This window comes from Chelonoidis abingdonii, chromosome 3 (assembly GCF_003597395.2).
Source record: "Chelonoidis abingdonii isolate Lonesome George chromosome 3, CheloAbing_2.0, whole genome shotgun sequence".
Taxonomy (NCBI): Eukaryota; Metazoa; Chordata; order Testudines; family Testudinidae; genus Chelonoidis; species Chelonoidis abingdonii.
In genome coordinates this window covers 125,478,028-125,503,270 of record NC_133771.1, presented here as the reverse complement: position 1 = coordinate 125,503,270, position 25,243 = coordinate 125,478,028, and the positions used below count along the sequence as shown (strand labels likewise).

General features: G+C 43.7%; 2 protein-coding genes across 2 annotated transcripts in view; one reads left to right on the top strand and one right to left on the bottom strand.

The window, feature by feature from the left end:
* EZR (ezrin) overlaps positions 1–25,243 on the top strand; it is a 705,905-nt gene that overhangs the window by 289,312 nt on the left and 391,350 nt on the right. The gene's annotated exons all lie outside the window — the stretch shown is intronic.
* FNDC1 (fibronectin type III domain containing 1) overlaps positions 1–25,243 on the bottom strand; it is a 126,601-nt gene that overhangs the window by 14,372 nt on the left and 86,986 nt on the right. Inside the window, exons 12-15 of the mRNA XM_032772642.2 lie at positions 23,619–23,684; positions 19,723–19,893; positions 15,145–15,375; positions 11,204–11,312 (exon numbers count right to left, since the gene is read on the bottom strand). Coding sequence (XP_032628533.1) covers positions 11,204–11,312; positions 15,145–15,375; positions 19,723–19,893; positions 23,619–23,684 — 577 coding nt within the window. The remainder of the gene's footprint in view (positions 1–11,203; positions 11,313–15,144; positions 15,376–19,722; positions 19,894–23,618; positions 23,685–25,243) is intronic.

Genomic DNA, 25,243 nt, shown 5'->3' with positions numbered 1-25,243 from the left:
AACTCTCCCTTTCTCCCGCTTCCTCTGCCAGCCTCCTGCTGAGGAAGTGGATCCCATTTTCCTTCAGTCTGACCACAGTCGTCAGTTTGCTTCAGTTTAGATGGGCTTACATTAAAACCTGCCTTTGCAAGGAGCAGGGCAAGAGACTTAACGTTTTGAAAAAGTGAAGAGAGTTTCTCCTTTACCAGACCCAAAGCCTGGTTCCCACAGGCCTCTCCAACTCATCAGTGATGACCATTTCATAACTGTTTAGCTAACTCTTCTGATACAATTGGCTGCTGAGAGGAATTTCAACTTATATCCTAACGTATATAAAAGCCTAAGAGTAACAGATGCATCTTGTGGCACAGGAAAGTGCAAATGGTCAAAATGTAGTGACATTATAATAAAAGAGGCCATGCAGCTGGACTATGTTAATTTCCTTTAGAGTGTGTTGGCAGAGAAGGACAGGTGGTATGAGGCACTTACACAAAATTAACCCATGTTTTGCTCTTGATTCACAAGGTTTATTGTCCTATTTACAGACAGAAATGGAAAAAGGGGGGCAGATTCCTGCAGTCAAGATCCATTTTTGGATTATAATCTATGACATCTGACAACAGCTTTCAAGAGAACTCAGTGCACTTTGGTTACACCCCTTCTTCACCCCAAACAGAGCCCTTTACTGGGGCTGGTAAGGGATATGATACAGGGACTGGCTATACCATTGCTACACCCGTTGGAGATGCCCCCACACTCAGGAATCCCCAGCAGAGGAGAGCTGGGTAGTTTCCCTACTTTTCCATTGCCTGCACAACACAAAGGGTCACATAGTAAACTCAGAATGCAGCCTGGGTGTGATTTCAAAGAACAACATTTGTTTCCTTGTCCTCTCTCCCACAACACTTCTCTCATTTATGTACAGGAGCCCCCCTCTCATCTCCAAGTCCTGTCACACCTCTCTTCCAATAAACATCCTCTGACTGGACTTGTAAGGAAAGAGAATCCCATCTAATCCCTACCCCCAAATGGCACAGAAATAGCAGACTCATGAAGGGGGAGGAATTGTGAGCATACCAATACCCTGTATCACTGTGCATCACCCATGTGATCTCTGGTTACATATTTTGAAATCTGTGAGCATTCCAACAAGCAGAAGGAGGAAGATAAATGGGGCTGAAACAAGAGAAATCATGACCTGATTAAAAAGCCATTCTTCAGCCTAACATGAGCCCTTTGTGATAATTTAGTGTAACAGATGCCAATTCTCCCCTCCACTAGTCATGCTTATGGTAAGAAACATGTTTCTCTCCTTATAAGCAAGAAGAGAAGGTCTAAGTTTAACAAAAGTTGACACGTTCTCAGTTATCTTCACACCAGCGTGCTGCATCCATGTTGAAGACTTCAAGGGTTTCTCTACTCCATGGGGTAGATCCTCAGCTGGTATAAAGTCTCACAGCTGCCCTATCTACGACAGTTTGCACCAGAGGAGGATATGCCCTATATCTCTGCTGCATCTGACTCTTTTCTTTCGCTGTGGTCAGAAACCAGCAATTTTTGGTCCACTCTTGTTTTCTGCAAACAGTTCTGAATGTAATTAATGGCTACATGATGTCCACAAATGCAATACACATTGTGGCAAAGAAAGCCACATGAAAGGCTGGAATTTAGGAAAGCTGTGCTTTCTCCTCATTCCTAACCCAAGCCTTTAATTGTGGAAATATTTGCCAGTGATTTAAATATAGGCCTCACTTCCTGACTGTGGCCAAGCAGTGTTCAGCACAGCTGAGAGGGTGTGGGTGGGGGTACAAGGGCACCCAGGGGACTTGTATTTACTGCAAGAGTTAGCTCAAGTTTACTACACTCGAGTTACTCCACTCAAATGAGAGGGACTACAATGTGAAACAGCACCGGAGTTACACAGAGCGATTAGATTAACAGTTGATGAGTCATTATAATTCAGCTGGTGCATCCCCACTGCATTACTAGCTCCAGCATCAGCAGTACTCAAGAGTCAATCCACATCCCCTGAGGAGCCAGTTAGCTTGAGCTGAAAGCACCATTTACAATTTGTATATGTGATAAGGGAATCAGGTTGAGGCAAAACATGAGTTAAAGCTCAGGCTATCACTACACTGAAAACAAGTTTGATATGTGTTCCTTTAATCCTGGGCTTCCAGCTTGGTTCCCAGGGTAAAGGAGAACTATGAATATCTAGGAGTACTTGTGGCACCTTCAAGACTAACAGAAGTCACCTACTCTAGCACAGGCCCAACAAAGAAAGTAATAGAACATCACTAGCTGTCACCTTCAGCCCCCAACTAAAACCTCTCCAGCACATCATCAAGGATCTACAACCTATCCTGAAGGAGGATCCCTCACTCTCACAGATCTTGGGATACAGTCCTGTCCTCTCTTACAGACAGCCCCCCAACCTGAAGCAAATACTCACCAGCAACCACACACCATACAACAAAAACACTAACCCAGGAACCTATCCTTGCAACAAAGGCTGTTGCCAACTCTGTCCACATATCTATTCAGGGGACACCATCATAGGACCTAAGCACATCAGCCACACTATCAGAGGCTCGTTCACCTGCACATTTACCAATATGATATATGCCATCATGTGCCAGCAATGCCCCTCTGCCATGTACATTGGCCAAACTGGACAGTCTCTGCGCAAAGGAATAAATGGACACAAATCAGACGTCAAGAATTATAACATTCAAAAGCCAGTCGGAGAACACTTCAACCTCCCTGGTCACTCAATTACAGACCTAAAAGTCGGAATTATTCAACAAAAAAATTTCAAAAACAGACTCCAATGAGAAACTGCAGAACTAGAATTAATTTGCAAACTGGACACCATTAAATTAGTCTTGAATAAAGATTGTGAAGTGGGGTGTAGTAAATCTTCAACTCACAGATGGAAAACTGAGGCCACAGCAGCTAAGTGAACTGCCCCAAGTCACATAGCAAAGGCCTGATCCAAACCCTGTTGGAATCAATGGAATGATTCTTATTTACTTCAGCAGGCTTTGGATCAGGGTCTATGTCTGTAGCAGAGCTGAGCACAAAACCCAGATTTCCTGACTCCCTGTCAACAAGACTACAGTCCCCCTCCCACAGGCACAGACTTTCCAATGCCAGGGGTGCTTGACACTGTCCCAGACCCCCCAAAGGGCCCTCCCTAGGGCTGAAGATCTGCAGATGGGAAGGGAATAGAAGAGTTCTGCGGGGGATGGCATCAAAGGAGGTGTGCAGTTCCTCAACCATGCAGCCAGCCACTCTCACCTGGGCGTGCCCAAAGTGTCTTTCAGTTTCCTGCCCCTAGATCCCCTACAGGAGCCCCCACTCCTATTCCCAGCAGGAGTTCAGGATCCGCTTTGTGTCCCATTACTTCTGGTCCCTGGCAATGCTCTCCAGGTCCCCCCACAGACTGTTGGCTGGGAGCAGCCTTACAGGGCCTCTTGCAATGTCGGTCTGCCTCCAAAACAGGGGAGGAGAGGGGAGGGGAGGCGAGCCACTACCCCAGGCTGGTATCTCTTGCTACTGGTGCTCACTGACACTCCCTAGTCACCTCTCCTCCTGGACAAACTTTCCCCTTTTCCTGTGGCAAGATTTTTTTTAAGCTCCCTTTCTCCAGGTGAAGCATGTGCTGCAGGTTCACCTGACTGGCATTGCCTGAGTGCAGGGGTGCTCCTTAGCCTTTCCACCAGTAGAATGGGGGCATGTCCCATCACCCCCCAAACCTTGTGAAAAGTCAACAGAAACATTAAAGGCTTGGGGCCTGATCTGAATCCCACTGAAGCTAATGGATCCTTCAAATGACTTCAGTGGGATTCTTTCACTAGTTATCCAGAATGCAACAGCTTCAACTGTGGGCCAGAGAGAGAGCAAGCAAGGTACTGACTCTGCAGCCTGGTGATCAGCGCACTAATGTGCAGGAGCGGCTCTAAGGATTTTGCCACCCCAAGCACGGCAGGCAGGCTGCCTCCGGCGGTTTGCCTGTGGAGGGTCCGCTGGGCACGCCTGCGGGAGGTCGACCGAAGTCATGGGACCAGCGGACCCACTGCAGGCAAACCGCCGGAGGCAGCCTGCCTGCCATGCTTGGGGCGCCGGCAGAGTGCCCCCCGCGGCTTGCAACCCCAAGCACGCACTTGGCAGGCTGGGGCCTGGAGCTGCCCCTGCTAATGTGGGGGATACAGTCCCCCTGCTCCAATGACTTTTTTAATTAGTTAGCCAGAGCTTTGGCAACAGAGTCTGAGGGAGCCCCCATCAGAATACCCCATAGCCTACTGGCTAGAGCACTCATTTGAGAGGTGTTCAAATCTCTCCTCCCCTTTGGACAGACAGGGGACTTGAACTGGGGGGGGGGAGGGTTCTCACATCTCCCAGGTGAGTACCCTAGCCACTGGGCTAAAAGCGATGAGGCAAATTTTCTTCATCTCCTCCTCTTCCTCCCACCCTGCCTCCTGTAAATACAGCATGGGTGCCAGTTCCCAAGAGAGCATTTGTTTCTGAGCATTCCAAGCAGAGGGAGCTGCCACCCTATCTCTGAGAGAGGCAGGGCTTAGCACATACTCTTGGCTTGGCAACTCCCATTAGCTAGTTTAGGCAAGGAGCCTCCTAGTGTGCTGGCTTCTGTGAATCCCATTCTGAGGGTATGACTACACTGGCACTTTACAGTGCTGCAACTTTCGCGCTCAGGGGTGTGAAAAGACACCCCCCTGAGCACTGCAAGATACACTGCTGTAAAGCCTCAGTGTATTCAGTGCCGCAGCGCTGGGAACGTGGCTCCCAGCGCTGCAAGCTACACCCGTAGAGGATGTGGTTTACATGCAGCGCTGGGAGAGCTCTCTCTCAGTGCTGGCGCTCCAACCACACTCACACTTCAAAGCGCTGCCGCGGCAGCATTCCTGCAGCGCTGCCGCGGCAGCACTTTGAAATTTCAAGTGTAGCCATACCCTGAGGTGTTTCTCCCCCCGCCCCCATTCATTGTAAGGGGACTGGGAGCCTAGGTGCAGAACTCAGGCTTTGTGAATCCCAGGGATTTTCTAGGCCCCTAAAAATTAGATTCTTTGTGAATCTAAACCTCTGTGCCTAGGTTTACCCATCCATAAAATGGGGATAATATTTAGCTGCCTCATAGGTGCTGAGGCTTAACTTATGTTTATAAAGTGCTTTGAGATTCTCCCATGAAAGACCAAGTATGAATACGGGCTGGAATTAGTAGCAGAGGGTCTGGGATCAGAAAGATGGGCCTTGAGGAGAAAGAGGAACAAGGGGAGGTGATAGAGGACCTGGAGACTGTGACCCTGGGAGTCCTTCAGTGCCAACTGGCAGAGGCATATCATAACTCAAATCAGCTCTGACATTGCTCCAACTCACGGTTGTCATAACCTGTATCTAAAAGGTGTCCTGTAAGGTGTCATATGCGAACTGGTAACATGCTGATCATTAACATTGTTGTGTGAGATATGTATGATCTCAAAAGGTGTTTGGCATGCAGTGATAAGTCCAGTCTGTCCTAGATAAAGGAATGTTGTTTCGCCAGCTTGCCTGTCTCCAATGTAAATTGAGCAAGGCGAGGCCAGAAACAATGGAAGTACGTGTACATACAAGGTAAACAAAGCCATCAAACTAGCAAGTGGGAGACATCCACTTAATGATCACGCCATGGGGGATGGAAGCTGTACTTACAGGAAGCCTCACTGGCTCTAGAAACAGAGACAATGGAACTTGAGGAAAAATAAGCAGAAATAAAACCATTTTGGCATCTATCACTCAAGGGACCCAAGAGGACAGAGCACTTGAAATCTGAGAAAGTTGGATCCTTCGACCCAGGGGACTGAAGTCTCTGGGAACTGCCTGTAGGTGAGAAACCTGCTCAGATAAAGACTGTAACTTACTAAAGTTAAGTTGCAGTCACTAGAAAGTGAGTTTTGTTTGTACCCTTTCATATCTCTTTCACTCTCACTTGAATGCACTTAAACTTAATTCTTGTTTTATTACAAAATCATCTCACTGCTGTTATATTGCAATAAGTGATAGTCTTCAGCTAAGCAAACAGGCTACCGTGTGCTCTGTGTCTTTGGATGAAACAAACTTAACTTCTATGAGTGTCCAGTAAGAGGGATTGGACACTGAGAAGGACACCTCTGGGGAACTCAGGAGTTGGGGTTCACTGATCGTTACCTGCAAGGCAAGGTTTGCACTGGCAGAGTCATGAAGAGTATGCTGGCAAGGCAGACAAGCTGGTGTGTCGGGGAGCTGACACATAGCTTAGTTGCAGCAAAGCTCACTCTTGCTGTGGCAGAGCAGTACCACAACTCACAGTTCTAGGTGCACTGAGCAAGACATCACAGAGGCAGAGAAAAGTGCTTTAGTGCAGAAAGGGAGTTGGAGTGGAAAGCACTCTGCTAAAAACTGACTTGTCCCAGCATCTTTTGTGAAAGGCTGATGGGCATTCGGAAGGAAGAGGAGCGGTCTAGACAGGTGGGCTGTGCTTCCGGGACAGATTTAAGATTTATTTGTTCATGTCACGTGGAGCCTGCTCCTGCTCCCACTAAGATGATGGGAGAACAAGTGGAAAATTTCTAAGGTACTGTAGAATTTTGAGCTGTTTGAGGTTCTCCCAGCCATGGTACCCAGGGTGTGACAACATCTTTAAATCTTGGTCTGAAGTTGATCCTGGATTCATATGCTATACATGCCCTAGTTTGCATAACGTGACAGCCTCTCATATGGAATTCTGAGCACTGATATCAACATTGGTGTACAGTATATATTACTTAATTAGAGATTTCTCATAAAAGTCACACACTAATGTGAACACATAGGTTCCAGTCTAATTTCTTCCTCCAGTTCACATTTTCTCAAATAGGTACTTCCTACACAGCAATTATGGAGATATTTTTAAGACAAAAAACATGTAGTCAATTCAGTTTGTGAATTTGGAGTATGTAAATGATATTGGCTGAGGTAGATAACTTTTTTTATAGAAAAGGATCCCTTTGCCATACCTACAAGCGGTAGATGCATCTGTTAAAACAAAGTTCCTCGGCAAACTGCATAATGGAGGGCATGCCTCAGAATAGTGTTATGGAAATATACACTGCAAGGCACTTGAATTTGCCCTGGTGTCTAGGATGGGACTTTTATTGTTCTTGTGAAAAACGGTCCAAATTTGGCCATGGGATGAGCTTCTGAACATCTCAGTTCACACTTACTCAATAACGATGTGTAAGAATGTGGAAGCTAACTTCACTGAAGATTCTGACTGCACAGAGCATGCTCCAACTCAGAGCTTCAGCATCTCAGCAAAATTCTCCTTGCAATGGCTGCTCTTGACAGCCAGGAGCCACTCTGATGCTGGGCACTGGAACTGAGAGCAGGAAAATGGTCTCTCCGATGCTTTCAGGGTTCACCCTGCTGGTGCCCAGGCAGTGTGGAGGAGGAGGAGAAGGAAGCAGCTTTACTTGAATGTAGAAGGGTGAGGAGCTAGGCCTGGAGGGTAGAGAGTGGGGAGACAAAGGGGCCAAGGTAAGGCCATAATGAAATGAGGAGCCAGAGGAAGTTGGAGCACTAGGTCTGGGATGTGGAGCCAAGTGGGAAGAGGGGGACTGGGACAAAGAACTGGAAGGGGACTAGAATGTGGAGCTGAGAGTGGGGAGACTGAAGACTGGGAGCTGAGGGAAGATGGTAGTGGGAAAAGGACAGGCTTGAGGAGCTAGAAGCAGAAGGGATCTAGGTTGACAGGAGTCGGGGCAGAAGAGTCTGTAATCGCTAGAGTATACGTCCCTCAGAACCTTGGACTAGAACCCAGGATTCCTTAGTCTCAACATTCCACTTCTGTCTAGCAAACAGCTGTGAAATCCATTGATATAATGTGTGGCCTCACCTCCCTCTAAAACCATACAGTCATCTCACAGACTTTTTATATCTATTCTCTCAACAGATTGGCACATCTGGCTGTCATATATGTCAAGCATCTGGGAAGTTATGCTGGCTTATAACTGCTGAAGTCACTATTAATGTTTTGCATTAGAGCTCAGGTTTATGAAGATGGGGTATATACTGCTTTTTGGTGCCTATTGGGAGATGGAAGTGAAAGCCTTACAGTGTGGGTCATTGACAACATTGCAGGCAATACGAAAGTGGAAAGGAATGCACAAGTCTTTCCCATTAATGTCTTATTTGTATTCTTTTAAGGGTTTGGGTGGATGGTGGGTGCTTCTGCAACCTTCATTGCTGCCAAGTGAAGTTTTTTTTGCTGATGTCCTAGTTTTTTTATACAGGTTTGGGATACTTCACTGGATAACTCCCTGAGTTGCACCAGCCTGGGAATCAGAGGGAGAAACTGTGCTACTGAAGCGGATCCTGACAACACTGACCCCATCTGAAGAGCGTGAGAGGCTGAGATGTTCTTTATGTCTACAACAGTTCAGCTTTTTTTAAAAGTTACTGACAGTAAGCACACCAAGAGCAGCACTCCACGTTGAGCAGTGATGACATAACATGGCAGCCAGAGGGAACCTCCATGAAGAACATTCTGTAGCCTTTCATGGACTTCTGGCAATTGGATACAGCCAGGAGCAGCTGCAGCAGTGGGGTGTGCATATCTGTGTTACACCAGCAAGCCTGTCTATTGCACTCCCCTTTCCTCTGGGACTCCCATCCTTTCCCATATGAAGTGTACATCTTAACCTACAAAGATGCCAAACTAAGGAACTGACGTGTACAACCACCACGATCGTGACCAACACCAGGGATTGAATCATTGTCCTCAAGAACTAAAAACATCACTCTTTCCTGCCTGTGCTAAAGAGGCAGGCTTGCAAATTGTGAGCTGTCATGGACTTACATCGTCTATGGATGAGGCTCTGTGGGGGTTGCACAATGGACACTGACTAGTGGGGGTTACTCAAGTAAAGTGTGCGACAAGGGACTGAAATGTGTATTTTGGTGATTCTATTTACAGATGATCGTAGTATAAAATCTGTTTTAAAGAGGTCTTCTTGTTGCATGAATCACATACAATCACACCATGCCTCCAAAATAGATTACGAGCAGGGTGTGAATCCCATGAATTTTAGATTACTAGTTTAGACACTTCCTAGTTTAGCTAGAGGAATAACTGTTAGCCCTTTAGTAGAGCACTAGCTGGAGTACGGCTTGACACACACTTTCCCAAGGGCGTTACACACTATTTCCTAATCAGCAGTAGAATACCATTGATCAGAAATCCTGCCACCTATTCCTAGTGCTGGGAGAGGAGTGTGGTTTATAGTGGTTAAAAATAGGATAATCAAAACTGGTTTTGTCACTCTGAAAGGCAGTGTAATGCAATCAATACAATCTGGAGCTGTTGGGTTAGAGACCTCCAGTGACCTCACATAAACTCATAATTAAGTCTGATAACTTATTTCAAATAATGGATGGGGATGGAGAGTGTTCAACAGCTCTTCATTAACCATCTCCTAGGTTGAGGTTCATGGTTTTAGTCATTAATAAAGGCAGTGAATTAAAACATCAGTTAGAAGAGGTGAGAACCGAATGCCTGGCCTCCTCTTTCACAGCTCAGAAAACTTTTCCTTGGACTACAAGGGCATTGATGAGAGAGTCATTCTCTCTCTTTCTGTCCTCATCCCATCTACTCAGCCTTGGAGAGAGTAATTATATTTGTGCCATTACAGATTTGTCACCAAATTCAGTCGGATTACCTGGGAACACATATTTTCCATTATGGCTACAATGTTATAAAATGCATTATAGACCAACACTACTGATGTATAAGGCTCTGTCTGTGCTACAAGTGCTACAGTCACACAGTGCAGCGCTGCAGCTATGTTGCTGTAGCATTATAGACACTTTCTATATCAACAGAAGAATTTTTTTCCATTGGATGCAGTTGATCCACCTCTGTGAGAGGTGGTAGCTAGGTCAATGGAAGAATTCTTCTGTCAATCTAGCTGCAGCTAAACCTGGGGTGTGGTTGATCCAACCATGGCATTCAGGGCATGAAATTTTAAACAGCACTGAGATGTACTTAGATCAACCTGATTTTTAAGTGTAGACTGGGCCTAACTGATACTCTAGAAATCAGCACACAGAGAGCAACAATATGGCCAAAGGACAAGTCCCACGGTGCTTCAGGGATACAAAGTAAGTGAGGCTAGTCACTAGGAAACTGTCAGTGTAGATAATTCTGAACACTTATTATTTTCTCTGTATCAATTCACTTTTTTTCAAACCACCATGAAATGTTCAAATAGTACACCATGTTTATAGGCTATGCTTTGGTTTTTGCCATTTCAATGAGATCTTTACAAAATACAGGTTTAATGTTCCTGCTAAAGTGAATTCTGTAACACAACCTTAAGTCTGGTGCCGCTACTGCTGCACCATTTCATCTCAAGTCGCTCCTTTGAGAAAACATAGGGGCCTTGTACTGTGAACAGACAGGGAAAGTGAATTCTAGAGTTGAACACCTTGCCACAAGCCCCCAGGTGACTAAACCTAGGGCCTACGAGCTCAAGCCCCCCAAACAGAGAGATGGTCTTTCAGCTAATGAAATCCCAATCATGTAGGGTGAGATTTTCAAAACTTCCTAAGGGAGTTGGATGTTCAACTCCCAGTGACCTTCAGTGAAGTTGGGTGCCTAGCACCCTTAGGCATTTTTGAAAATCCTTCCCACAGAGCTTTATAGATTATCGCAAATCCTTGAACTACAGCCAGGAGTGAATACGGCAGCAATATACACTCACCTACAACCCTACCATATTTCACATGTATGTTCTGAAGCTTGCATATGTGCCCTTGACTTTGTAATTCACTTCTCCCATTTGTCTGATACAGCCAATGTGTAGCATGATGCAAGTAAGGCTCCTGTCTTTCATATTTTCCCCCTGAACAGGCAGCTTGGATTATGTATATAACCTGTACGTTCATTTCTGGGCCAAGTCTTTTTATGCCAATATTGATGAACATATCAGTATAGTTAATATGTATTGCTCATCAACCCAAGGACAATGTGATGTCTTATGTACTTATAAGTAGATGCTTGATTTCTAAAATTTGATTTAATTAGTTCTGTTTGGTCTAGATTTGCTGGCAGATTTGTGCAATTCTACTATGACCACCAAAATGACTAAAAACTAGGGAAAATTATTTTAAATTAACAACAGTATTCAAGAAGAATACACCAAACTATTACCTTGTATTTGGCTTCAGGTTCTCAATAGGTAAATGAGTAGCCCCTGCAGTCCTGGTTGACCACTTGTTCCTTATAAAGTCATCATAAGATGCACTGTACACCAAGTAACCTGCAAACGGAAGAGAGAAAAGCAGATCAGCCAATGAGGGTTCTGCGTTTCAATCAATGATACTTTTAAGCTTAGCTACTTTGACAAATTCTATACAAAACCTACCCTTCATTCTCTCAGTCCCTCTATGTATCTGCATTCTTTAAAAGTGCTATTTGAAATTATACAGTTGTTGACTTTTCCAAGGAAATTGGTTGCTTCTTTTCAGAGCCATAGCTTGCACTAGGCCACTTTCATCTTTGGTGTAACTACATTGAAGTCAATGGAGTTAAACCAGGGATGAACTGGACCGTTGTGTTTAAATAACACTTCAATTGTGACTTAAATTTACTAGTATAAAATAATGTAGAAGGTGAGGCTGAAACTTCTTCCTCACTATTTTACTTTAAAATGTGTTGCATTTTAAAATGAGGAGGAAGATCTTCAGCTGGTGTACATTTGTATAGCTCCACTAACTTCAGTGGATGTAGCACATTTGCCCTGAGGTGTCAAACTCAGTCTTGGTATAGCTCCAACATCTTGCTGGTAATTACTCCAGTGAAAACGTTTTATACAGAGGGAGACCAATCTGTTTCCCCACTATTATTTCCCGATGTCAATGGTAAAACTCCCATTAACTTTAATGGGAGCAAGAGCACACTTATTACTCACTCTACAAGGTAATACTGTTATATGCTTCATAGTCACTCATTCTGGAGCAAATGCTAATTTCAGTTCTGCATGGGCAGACTGAACATTCCGCATTAGAACATTGCATGGAAATCCCATTGAGGTCAATGAGTTTTGCATGAGGATCAAGTGCAAATATAAGCCATAGAGATCCAGAGTGCAGATCAGACAGTAAGATTTTGCCCTATATTTGAATAAGAACAGTTTCCAACATTGGTAAAGATCCTACATTGGTATTTAATATGCATCAGGCTTTTAAACAGAAAAAGAAAAAACTCTAAGAAAAACAGCAGAAATAGAATAATTCAACTCTGTCAGCTGCTGGGTCTGATTCTCCTTGGCATGACTCCAGTTTCATGCTAGTGTGACTCTCTTGAAATCAATGGAGTTACACTGTGTAAAAGTGGAGCAATGCAATCAGGTCCATGATGTCCTCTTCAAGGCTGCCATTTTCAAAGGAGCCTCAGGGAGTCAGGGCCTCAACTCCCATTGAATTTCCAACTCATCTAACTCCCCTGGGCTCTTGTGAAAATCCCAGGCTAAAATCACTCACATTTCCGAACATCCCCATTAGCCAATACAGTATATTCCTGATTATCTGAACAGCATGGGGGATACGGACTCTGGATAAACAAGAGGGAAGGGGCCATTCAGGCATTCAGCAGCTGAGTGGCATCCCCTGTGGTTGAGGGCTCGTCCTCCTCTTCCTTACAGTTCTGGCTGGGGATCTCTGCTCTGGCCTTCTCACTCACTCCAGTGACAGCAGGACTAAAGAGGGCTCCTTGCACTGCTTCAGGCTGACACCATCCTCCTCCTCCTCTCAGTCTCTGCTCTATCATGCTAACCTCCACGTTATCTGAATCCCTTCTTTGTCTCCCAGCATGAAATACATGCGCGGCAAAGCAGGGGTTTAGCTAACAGGGTTTCAGATAAATGGGAGTATGCTATATGTAGATACCATGCTGTACACATATTGAGAAGCAACATTCCTTAAAGTCAATCTGCAATTCATATGTACTGTACCGGACAACCTCTCACTCAAATTCCAGGCTACCAGCACATGCAAAGTGTCTGAGAAGCACTCAGCATATCCATTTCTGACTGACATTTTCAGTTTTAAAGTGACACAGCTCCGCTTTCTCTCTCCATTGACTCAAGAGATATTAATCAACCTTGAACACTGTTTACATTCTGTTCTGCATTGGTATTACATGGTTTTCTCTCTGGCTTCAAGCCAGCACACTTGTGGGTTCTCTTGAAATTTTGATCAAGCTCGGGTGAGAGGGGGAAAAAATCAATCCTCTACTGAACTAGCTCAGTCAACTCTCAGCTGAAGGAGAAAAAAAAGGGAAAGCGAGAGCCTAAGTGGATTTGTTAAAAAAATATGACTAGTAACTTTGGGGCCATGAACAAAGATTTTGAACATCTAGAATTTCTTCCCCCCCTTGAGTAAATTTCCTTAGTCATAAAGAAAAATGTGTTTTTCATTCTATCCCAAATGAAAAAGGTTGGTTAAAAAGTATGCAGCAAAAATTCATGAGCAAAAGCCAGAAAAATCTTTCATGCCCTCTTTATTCATCAGAAAGAGGGGAAAGGGAGCATAAGCTTTATTATTTAGAAGTCCTTTGAAGTGTGCCTTTAACAATCTTAGACTACCAGACCAAGACATTATGACAAGCTATATCACAGAAATGAACAATATGAAGCATGGCTGCAAGAAGAGTAAAAAGGAAGACAGCAGGTCATTTCAGGAAAAAGGTGCCAAGATGCAAGTGCTTCAAGAAACATGGGAAAGGCAAAAAGGTGTATCGGACATGGTCAAACATTACTTATGTGACATATTGCTCTGAAATTAACATAATTAGTGACAATGTGGGTGATTTTTTAAGTGAACAGTATTCAGATAACACTGAAAAATGAAATCCTTTATTTATCCACTGACCGGGAACAGCACTGGCAGTGAAAGCTTCCCTGCCTTCCCCCACCACTGCGCATCAGCGATATAAGGCTAGCATAGTTTTCATGACCATTCACTTATTGGCCCCTCTGCAGAGGGGCTGCCAGCAAAAGAGTTGGTTGAGATTCAGCAACAACAGCTACAATGTGAAAACCAGTACAACAGTGCAGTCAGTTTCTGACTCCAAATCATCTGACCTGCTGTCAAGTGGGTTTTGCATCATCTCAAATACTTTTGTTATTTACATATCTCACTATTTTTTTTAGCATGGTTTGAGATTTGTATTTCAATTTACTTTTTTTTTTTTTTGGCTATAATGTGCTCTAAAGACAGTGGAAAAGATCCAGTTTAATGTATTTGTTTAACCACCAACCGCAGTATGTCAGATTGGCATTTGAACAAACTTTAATAAAGTCAACATAGTTTGGGTTATGTATTCCACAGGAGTTAACCAGCTCCATTTCAGTATAACTATTTTTATTTATATAAAAAGCTTAAATTTCTCTTTTCACTTAGCTACTAAGCTCCACAATATTTCTTTGTATTCAGAAACAGTTTTATTCTGGCCTGGATCATTAATATTGCTATTGTGGCATGCAGTATCTGCAAACCACAAGAAAAACTGTTTTGTATTTTCCATAACTTTCCATCCTCCTTCCCCCCTCCACCACCCATTTAGTCTTCTTGAGAGAGTGACTACTGATTTCAGAGATTTAGAAGAGGGCGGTGCTAGAAAATAAAGAGACTGATTTTGAAATGTGGCTTCTCATATTGTGGGGGCGGGAAATCTTATAGGTCTGAAACCTTCTAACTCCTTGAGTGCTTCTGCCAACCTGAGTGTTAGAGTCTACATGCTACAAAATAAACCCACAAGTATTTGCACTTCAAAATTGCAGGCACAAAAACAGAGGCAAGGTGAAGCCATTTCAAAGACCACGACTAATGTATGCTTATCAGTGGCATCGGTACAGTGTCGACAGATGACATAGAAGCGCTTTCTCACTGACTAGAAGGCAATTAATACCTCCTTCTGAGGGAGCTGTATGGTAATGGAGAGTTAACATTGTTGAAAAGTTATCAATAATAATTAGCTCAGATTAAGGTAAAAACCTTCCCATTTGGCTTCTGCATAGATTTCCTGAACCCTACCCAGGATAACAAAATCCCCAGGGTGACAGCCAGGGCTGGAAAGTTCTATTACCGTACCTGTTATCAGATCTCCTTGTCGGGGTTTGGTCCAGTCCACAATGACAAAGGAGTGGCAGCCTTCCACTGCCACCACTGTGATATTGTAAGGGACTGTCTGGGGACGCAGCTCTCCCTCTTTTAGATTATAGGGTATGATTTCATCCAGGCTTTCCACTTGGAAGTGCTCCAGTGCCTCTGTCAAAGAGCAGGGGGCTGTAGGATCTTTGCTGAGATAACTCACATAAGGAGCTGGAAGAGACAGTGATAAGCAGCATTTATTAAAGTCTGTACAGACAGGCAGATTACTACAGCTAAGGACAATTTCCTGTAGAGAAAACACAAGGTTATTTTTTTTTTTATATTCCTCACACCCGGCCAAAACGGGGAGCACTTGCAGAAATGGCTTAATTAGACATTCATTTCCTGACCTTCCAGCTTGTACATCTTGTATATTTTCCTACCATTTCACTGACGCTTTCAAATTTGTAAACTATCTGGAAACTTCTTGGAGTGCTATTACTCTTCATATAAATAGAGCACCATGGAAACTGTAAGCATGACAAATATTCACTGGGAATTACGTTATTTTAAGGATTTCAACAGATGGGGAATAACCATGTCTGGTGCATTTCAGTCTATGTTATAAAGGATCAGGAGGGCAGCTCTTGATTAACTCAGTGTTGTTGCTCTAAAATTAAGGCTTACAACCTGTCTTTGGTGGCCAAAGTTTTGTGTGTGTGTGTGTGTGTGTGTGTGTGTGTGCGCACACGTAGATGTGTGGCAGAAGGGCCCACAGTGTAGAGGCAGGGTCCTTCCCATGTCACAACCTTCCCACTTTGGGTTTGGAGCTCCTCTGGCTGCCCTAGATAGTCCCTTTCCCCCAGTGGCAGATGTAGCCTTCTGATTCAGTGTGTGCACTCACGGCAGCAAGAGAGACCCCACGTGGGGGGCAGTGGCTCACTATCTGGACCTGGCTGCTCAGAGCAAGGCAAGGCCCCGCCATGAGTCCAGCGCCACGTCCCCATCTCCTTGGTGCCTAGAGACAGGGACACACAGGGGTATTACCCCCTCAGTGCTCTCTCTGGCAGATTTTGCCTTTTGGGCTTCTGTAGTGGTGTGCAACTCAGACAACATCACGCAGTGATGTGGCCGGGAGCAGCATCACTATGATGCCAGACCCAGGCTATGGAGCCACAGAGTTTCTTGTGCAAAGGAGTGAATGTATTTTCTCCCCCAGCAGCGTGTCTTTGCACCCTCAGTTTCATGATTTCTGTTGGTGGAACTGAACCCTGGAACCCCTGCTAAAGCTGCCCCTACCTCCCCCTTGCATTTTGAGGGCCAGATCCTCAGCTGGTATAAATCAGCATAGCCCCATTGACTTCAATGGGACTACATCAATGTACAGCAGCTGAGGAGCTGGCCCTGGAGCTGCAGCCTGCCCCATTCTAGTTGTCTCCTGCATGGATCCCCTCTCTTTATCCTCTTCCCTCTCCTACATATCCACAACCAGGTTCTTGCCCTGAGAACCCCACTGAAGTTTTGCCTAAGGAATACAGAAAGGAAAATACTGGTTCTTGTTCTTCTAGCGATAGGGTGACCAAATGTCCCTAAAGCAAAAAATAGGACACCGCGCAGGACTGGCCCAAGCTGCCTGGTATCACTGGGCACCTCCCTTCCCAAATGTTCCCCCGTATCCCACAGTTTGAAAACTGGGCAACTCGTCCTATTGCTCTTGCCAACTGATGATTAGCTGGTAAAAGCAAATGGGACAAATGCCCAGTTTTGCCAAAAAGGTTGGGATGTCAAGGACAGAGCTTAAAAAGGGGACTGTCCCAACCAAAACAGGACGTCTGGTTACCCTATCTAATGAATGTCATTTAAGTAATAGAATTTTGGTCCTTTTATCTCATGGTAGAGCCCTTGCTTTGAAAACTGGACACCTTCGGACTAGCGTAAGCAGTTACTTGTCTCTATGTGATAGTGAGGTCCATTAGGGAGGGGTGATAAAGATCCTGGAAACAAATTACTGATATTTAGCAGTGAAACCAATGTAGTATGGTTCTCTCCCACTATGGTTATTTCATACTGAGAGCTGGTTTCTAATATTAAAATCAACCCCTAATTCCCAACTTTCTTGGACTATGGAAATGTACAGGTATTGGTTTAGTAACTGTTAACTTTTACACTTATGCTTTATAGTGACAAGAATTGTACTTAATGGTAATTTTATTGCATTAAAGATCATTGTCATGGGGCAATTGAACCATTAAGGGGAATCAGGACCTGGCCTGCCCATGACAGCCCTCTGAAGACACACCTGGGATTAACTGGGTGCCCCCAGGTGGCTGTTTAATGGTCAATTAGTAGAAAAGCATCTGCAACCTTACCACAGGGCTGCCTGAGTTCAGAGAACCAGAGAGAGGACTCCCAGGAGGAAGGTGGCTCTGAAAGGAGGGTCAGCCTTCCCAGGGAAAGAACAAGTGTAGCCTAGGAGAAGGAACTGGGAGGACTCCAGAGAGACAGAGAGAGTTCCTTGGGTGAAGACTACCGAAGTAAGCTGAGAGAAGGAACCAGAGACTGTCCTCGAGGTGAAGAGAACAAAGCCGTCCTGAAAAACGGAATCGGAGGCTGCTCTCCAAGGGAAGGGAGCAGCCACAACTTAAAAGCCCTGGGTCCAGAGGATGTGCTTGGTCTAGAGTGCCCCATGGCTAAAGGAGCAAGAAATTAGTTGAACTCATTGTGATACTGCAGATTTCCTGGGGAGCACCTGAACGAGGTCTTGCTTGTGCTTATGTTAATCTTTGTTGTTAGTAAATTAAATCCTCTGAAGCGGGTGTTCTTTCATGCACAGAAGGTCTGTTTTGGACTTATCTATATCCAGATCGAGGGAAACTAAGGAAGGGATCACCTGCAGTGTCACACCTGAAGGCTACAGGGGACATGGAGCCAGAGGCACAATATCCACAGTTATTGTAACATTTAAAGAAACAGTTTGAGTTCTAATGCTCGCCTCTGGAAATGTTTATTTAGTTACAATAATACAGTTCCCTGGGAGGACAGTACTTCCCCCCCTAGTGTCCTGAGGTGTTCATAAAAAAATGTTCTTAGTTTATCTTATTGGATTTCCCGCCTCACAGGGAGTCTGCCCAGAGCTTGTAATCTACTTCATTTTATCCATCACAAGGCTTTCTAATCTAAACAGACTGAGATGCATGATCGCTAAAAGAACGGGAACATACCATCAGGTTTTGACAGGGAGGCATTGAAGACTCATTTGAAAAAGTTTTCGTTTATGTGAAAAGTATTTTACTCCCCAAACCATGGTAAACAAGAGCTCAATCCTCAGCTGCTCCAGAGCAGAACTCCACATAGCTGGTGGGCATGTTGGGAGGATGACATGAATCAAAGATGGCTCTAAGTCACCTTTCCTGCTCTCACAGTCCTGCAGCTGAACTGACCCTCAGTCCAAGTTCTGCCGACCTTTATTGTGTACCCCCAAGATTTCGATGAGATCTCAGAACAGCATCCTCTGCTGGTATAAATAACAATAGTTACAGTGAAGTCACTGAAGCCCTGCTGATTTACACCAGCTGAGAATCTGGCCTGTGTATGCAGATCCAAACTTTTTAGCTCAGCTCCATCTCTTATTGTTTCTTTCTACAATTACTAAATAAAGCAAGATGTTTATGAACATGTAAAACATATTAGCACTCTTAGTTATCAAAGGGGTTTCAATTTAAGACTTTGTTCCATTTACTTCTTCTTCCACACTATACATTCTGAATGAAATATCCTGGCAAGACAAATTCTCCTCTGACCTACATCAGTGTACAATGCCACTGATCTCAGTGGGGTTCCACTGGTGTAACAGAAGAGAACAGTGGCCTGGTTTCCCATTGGAGGGCTTGTCTACAAGGAGAGCTGCACAAGTTTTACTTAAGCTTTGAATTTAAACTGATTTAGCTTAAGTGGAGCAAATCCCAGACTAGACACTCTTAGGGTATGTCTACACTTAAACCATTACAGCAGCACAGCTGCATTGCTGCAGTGTAGTCAATCATCACAGTGACAGGAGGGGCTCTTCCCTCACTGTTGTTAATCCTCCTCCTTGAGAGGGGGTAGCTAGGTCAACAGAAGAATTCTTCCCACAACCTAGCACTGTGTATCCCAGGGCTTAGGTTAACTTAAGTATGTCACTCAGGGGTGTGGATTTTTCACACCCCTGAGCGACATAGCTCGATTAACTTAACTTTTTTTTAATATAGACCTGGCCTTATTTTGGTTAAATCAGCTGGAAACAGATTTAAGCTATACTGAAGTACAGCCCTCTTAAACTGAAATAAAACGTGTCTACAAGGGGTTTGCTCTGGTTTAACTAAACTGGCTTAATTTGTGTCTGAGATCAAGGTACACTTCCGAGTGCTGCTACTTGTCTTTATCTTGTGATAATCTCTCAAAGCACTGTACAGTATCAAGAAGAGTTGTGACTTGTTAGCCAAATTTGTGCACAGTCTTCTCACCAGACAGGACAATGCAGCTAGAACATGGACTATTTATCTTATTATTTAGCAAAAATATAACAAGTACTGAGCTCACCAGTAAATCGTTTCTTCCCAGCTAAGTCAAATTCTGACATAGGATCGGAGCCGGCAACACTGATCTCTGGATAGTCTGTCTCAGGCACTGCTTCGGTAGTAGCAGTAGCAGCAGTAGCAGTAGTGATCTTGGTAGTGGTTGGAGGCAAAGTGCTCTCAAAAAACTCAAAGTCTTCAGAAGACACAAAGAAGAGTTGACAACATTAGCTTGTTCCGTGTTAAACTGGCTTAAACTTGAAAGGGAACTTGTAGTTTCCCTCTTTACAAACTATGATGAGAAAACTAATGCAACATTCACCAGCAGACTTCACATCACAGGGTTCACACACTCCTGACTGATGTTTAAATCAGAGGAGAGCATGCTTTGCTCTTCTTCCCAGGGCTTACAACAAACTAAACAAAACAAAGACAGTCTTTGCACCAAAATAAGGATGAGGAAAGCCTCCATTTTCTTCAGTTCACTTTACTAACTGTAAAAATAATAGTGCAAGAAGGGATTTAAGTTTGATTTAAAAGGAACTAAGAGGGAAGAAGTGAGTCTGTTCTCTCAAGCAATTAACATGCATTTTAAAAAATATGTGTATATTGATAAGATATATAAATCATCCACCGAACTCAATCTGCTCTCATTAAAGTTAACAGCAAAACTGACACTGACTTTAATGGAACCTAATGATCTTAAACAGAGTGGGACATGCAACAGGAGATACGCATATATGTTAGATACAATAAACATATGCACCAGTTCATGGGGAAAATAATACTTTTGCAAGAGAGGAGTAAGAGGACATCAGAAAATAAAGAATCAAGTAGATAGGAAAACAAAAAACTTTAATTTGAAATCCAGACTGACAGAAATTCAAAGAGAAGGCTGACTCACTGCACTTATTTGGCATCAAGGGTCTTATTCACAAGAGAACGGTGCTTGCTTTTCAGAAAGGCTTGCTCTAGTCTATTCATCATGGTTCTTATATAACTGTTTTTGCCATGCTATCAGAACGCCCCCAAATTATAAATCTATACATTAATATCTCTGTGTGTGTGTGTCTCCATACCCTCCAGTGAGCAGCCATTGGAACTGGTTATTTTTGTGCTTTTTTGGTGGTGTTATTATGGGAAGTCTAGGTCAAGGAAGTGGATTTTTTTTCTTTTTGCTCTAAAAGTCCTGAGGTCTATAGTCATCCTGCTGTCTCCTAGGGGTCAAGAGCAGGGAATAAGGAAACACAGAAGATCACCAGCTGAATTCATTGCAAACTCATCAGGTAACATTTACCATGATAAATTAACACATTTGTATGGCAAGATTCTGAGCTGACGTTCATTCTCTGCAAACCTGAGGATAAACCAGCTCAGAAACTGAGGCCAGATCCTCAGCTGCAGAGGGTGGGGGAAGGGGGGCTGCAAGCCACCTTTGCACCATCCATTTCACAATCCTGGGACAGCTTTCCACTGGTCTGGTAACCTGGTGAAGGTTAGAGCTACCCAAAGGCTTAGACTGACTGCCAATGACCGCCAGGGGACACTGACAGCAAAAGAATCTGGCCCTGTGCCATTTCCCCTCCTAGCCATTCCCCACTATTCCAACTGCAGGAAGGAGGTGGCATGAAAATCACTATAGGAGCTCTCCACTGCTTGAGGAGCCTCCCTAAACAGGGGGGGATCATTCTGCAGCTGGGACAGGAGCTTTAGTGTAGCTTGCACCACTGGAATGAAATGAAATGGCCCTGACACTGTGAAAGATCTGACCAGATGAATCTATCAGTTTCTCATGGTATAGTTTCTCTGTGCTCGATGAGTGAAAGTCACCCCTGTGCAGAGGGCCAGAAAAAGGCCTGTTTACCCTGGAAGTCCCACTTAAACCCTAATTACATGGGATTGAGGTAGTGGCTAGGTCTCATGCTGGCCTTTCTTCCCCAGGGTGGATTTTACCCTACATGTCTTGGTCAATCTATGAGAACAAACCTTCACCAAAGACATTTGTGCTCAGTTCCTAATAAGTATTTTTCTCAAATGTTTCTCTCTTCTTTCCCTGAGTCTCTTAAATGTTTTTCTGGTATGGTTTAAAATCCCTGGGTTGCATTCACCAAGTACAATTTTATTAGCGTACAGCTATAAATACTGCCACAAAGTTATTACTAAAAAGCTTTGGGTTTAACTAAAGTCTGTCTTAGCTAGGTTAATGCATGGAGAGAGTAAGCAAAAATATGAGAATTGTAAGGGGCAGAGCAGCAGAGGACAAAGGCATTTCTAGCCATCTAGAATAGGATATTCCTTGAGAATACAGATCATTTCAATATTGGCAGCGGATATTTCCTCTTCAGCTGAAGTTTTAGATTTATTAAATCACAAGGCCTGAACAATGTACTGGGATAGCTCTACAAAAATCTCTCTCTCTGCCTCTTTTTTCTCTTTTTATACTACTTAGTCTGAATTTCTTGTGGGTTCTTCAGATTAATCTTTCAAGGTGTATTTGATCTCGTTCACTGTGTGCACACTTATATTCTAAATATAGAATAGGTGTAAAAAGGATGAACGCAGAACATATTTGCAATGCTGTAGAGAGCTGGAAAATCTGTAGCAGTACTGCAACTTCCTAGTGCATGCAGAGCAGCTTTATTTTCTATTTTAGATTAATTCAGCAACTTTGCTGCTTTTTGGTTCAGGCTGGATTCTGTAACAGAAAAGCTAAAGGGCACTGCTTCAATTCTGCCTTTATAAGTGTCACTTTGAAAAATGCCTGTTTTGGTCATGAGTTGAGTCATAAGCAGGCAGATTCTAAAATAACAGAAATTCAAGCTCTTTCCGGGCTACTTTCTTCCATCTGTTAAATTGACATTATGCTGCTTATATGCAATATTATGTGGCACAAAGTCAAAGGGGAATCTCCATTGGTTGGATGCTGGAGGAGGCTGTGTTGCTATCCACTAAGCCAACTCCATCACTGATGTAAGGGGAACTTGGCTGTGGGGTGGGGCAGGGGCAAAGGGGCAGGGTGGCATGGAGATCCACTTTTCCTGATCCCCCACTGATGTACATTAATGTAATCGAGGGGTTGTCAAACTCGGGCTCGGGATCCCTCAGGGGGTCACGAGTTATTACTTGAGGGGGTCATGAGCTGTTACTGCACCCCAAACCCCGTTTTGCCTTGAGCATTTATAATGATGTTAAATATAAAAAAAAGTGTTTTAATTTATAAGGGGGGGGGGGGGCGTCATACTCAGAGGCTTGCTGAGTGAAAGCAGTCACCAGCACAAAAATTTGAGAACCACTGATGTAATCCATCCAAGCACATTAATGGGGTAACAGAGAATCAGTTCTCAACCGGATTACTTGTGACACTCTATTTTGGAGATCACCTTTGTTCAAACATTCCATAGGTCTACCTTGCAGTCAAAGGTGTGACTTTAGCTCAAATAACAACAGTGAAGCCAAGGCAGCAGAGGCTACCCAGGTTCCCCGGTGGGGCCCTCCAGCCTGTGCTACTAGTCATCCTGCTGCAGCTCCACTCCTATTGTTATTTGAGCTAGCTAGATAAAAGTTAGCTTGCATATGTCTGCATGTGCTGCAATCACACCTTTCACTGCAGTGTAGACACACCCATTGTCGCATTTGCTGAAAATGCTTCAATGATTTGAGAATATTGGGCCTAAGTTTCCTTTACACTGCTCTGGCTGAGAGTTACTTCCACTTTAAATCCCTTGGAAGCCTCTATTCTTCACAGCACTACAGGGCTGCTTTGAAACCAAGGGGCATGGTTCCAGCTCATGATCCTGGTGATAGCCTGCCTAAGTTCCCACTCAGCATGATGCAGATGTATTTTTTACAGTGCAATGTTGAAGGAGGAGGGGGGAAAAGACCACACAGCACTTGCAAAGGGCTTTCCTAATCAACCAGTACCTTCGTCATAGATCACATATGCCTCTGGAGTTGGTGTCACATCCATATCCAGCCCTGAGAATGTATCTATTGAAGGAGGAAGAAAAGATAGCACAATGATTACATGATATTTGCCTCCTGCAATTACTCTCTGAACACATTTTAAAATAAAAGCTGAAAGCTATTTAATCTGTATAATAATGAGACAACAACAGCAATGGTTCCTGACCGTTGATCTCAGGCCAGATCCCATGATAATAGGTGCACTATGAATATCTAGAGTAGATGAACGGGTGGCAGCACAAGTAGCCAGGAGGCTGCTTCTTGCAGAGCTGCTATACAAAATACCCAGTAGTGCATTCTCCAAGAATTCTGCCCTGAGGGGCCCACAGGATTCTTGGAGCAAAGGATGCTGTGCCTAGCATTCCTGTAACAGCCAGATCAGGATTTAGCCCTTTCTTTGGTTTCACGGCAAGAACCCATGACATTTATAAGCAAGAATGGGTGAAGCAGCTCAGATAAAATGAGAAAGACAGGGAACTTCTGCTCAAAATATTTTAGATGCAAGACAATTGAGATGTTTACCCCTGTGTGTAATAGACTTCCTTCCTCCCCGTAAGTCACTTCAGCACCTCTGCAGTTCATGGATTCTCTCCTGGATCAATTGCTATCTTGTGAGTTTGGGGCTTTCCTTGCAGTCAGAGAAATGCATTTTGCAGTGCCTGTGGCTCAGGTAAGCCACAGAGCACAAGACCTAGACTCGCCATCCACAACAGTACTGAGAAAATAGGAGCATCCTGATGGATTCCATTAAAGGTACGGCCACGTTAGAGGCCATCATAAATGAAGATCTGGGCTTTAGGAGGAAGATGTGCCTGGGATGTAGGACAGTACATGCATAAGAGAAGGAGTAAGACCTCAGAAGGTTTAGATACATATCTGAATTCTGGGAGGTTTGCATCAACCTTTTGAAGTCTTTCTCTCACTTCTGCTCTATAGGCTGTAGGACCCAGTCCCGAGGTATCTGGATTCTAATAGGCAGGGCCACCAATTATAATGGCCCCAATGATTACCCTATATGGTTACTGATCTCAGCCACATTTTCCATAACATTTTAACAGCTCAGACACAAAATCTCTTTGACCATACTTTACCATGATGCTTGGTGACAATGAAAAAAGAAAATTATTTGCCTTTCCAAAGAAACCCAAAACCAAAAGACCTCATTCCAAGTAGAATTATGCAAGGCTGGTTATATATATATAGGCAGCTATATTAAAGATATTGTGTATCTATGTACCCAAAACACATGCACAGAGGCACACACATACTTGCATATACACATACACATGAGCGCACTCTATCTTTGAAGTAATCTAGCTGCACACACCAGTATAAATTATATTAATGTATTCAACTGTTTGACACATTTCATACTTTAACATTGTTCTGTACAGGATACTTTCTAAAGACATGTAACCTTCCCACTGTAGCTCTTAATAAGATGGAAAATGTTAGTTATATTAAAGGTATTAAGATGTGTGTTGAACAATTTCAATTTCCAGTATTAAAGAATTAAAAATAAAATCTGAATCATATCAGCATGTCTCATTTATTTTTTATTAGAGAACAACAAACACATAAAC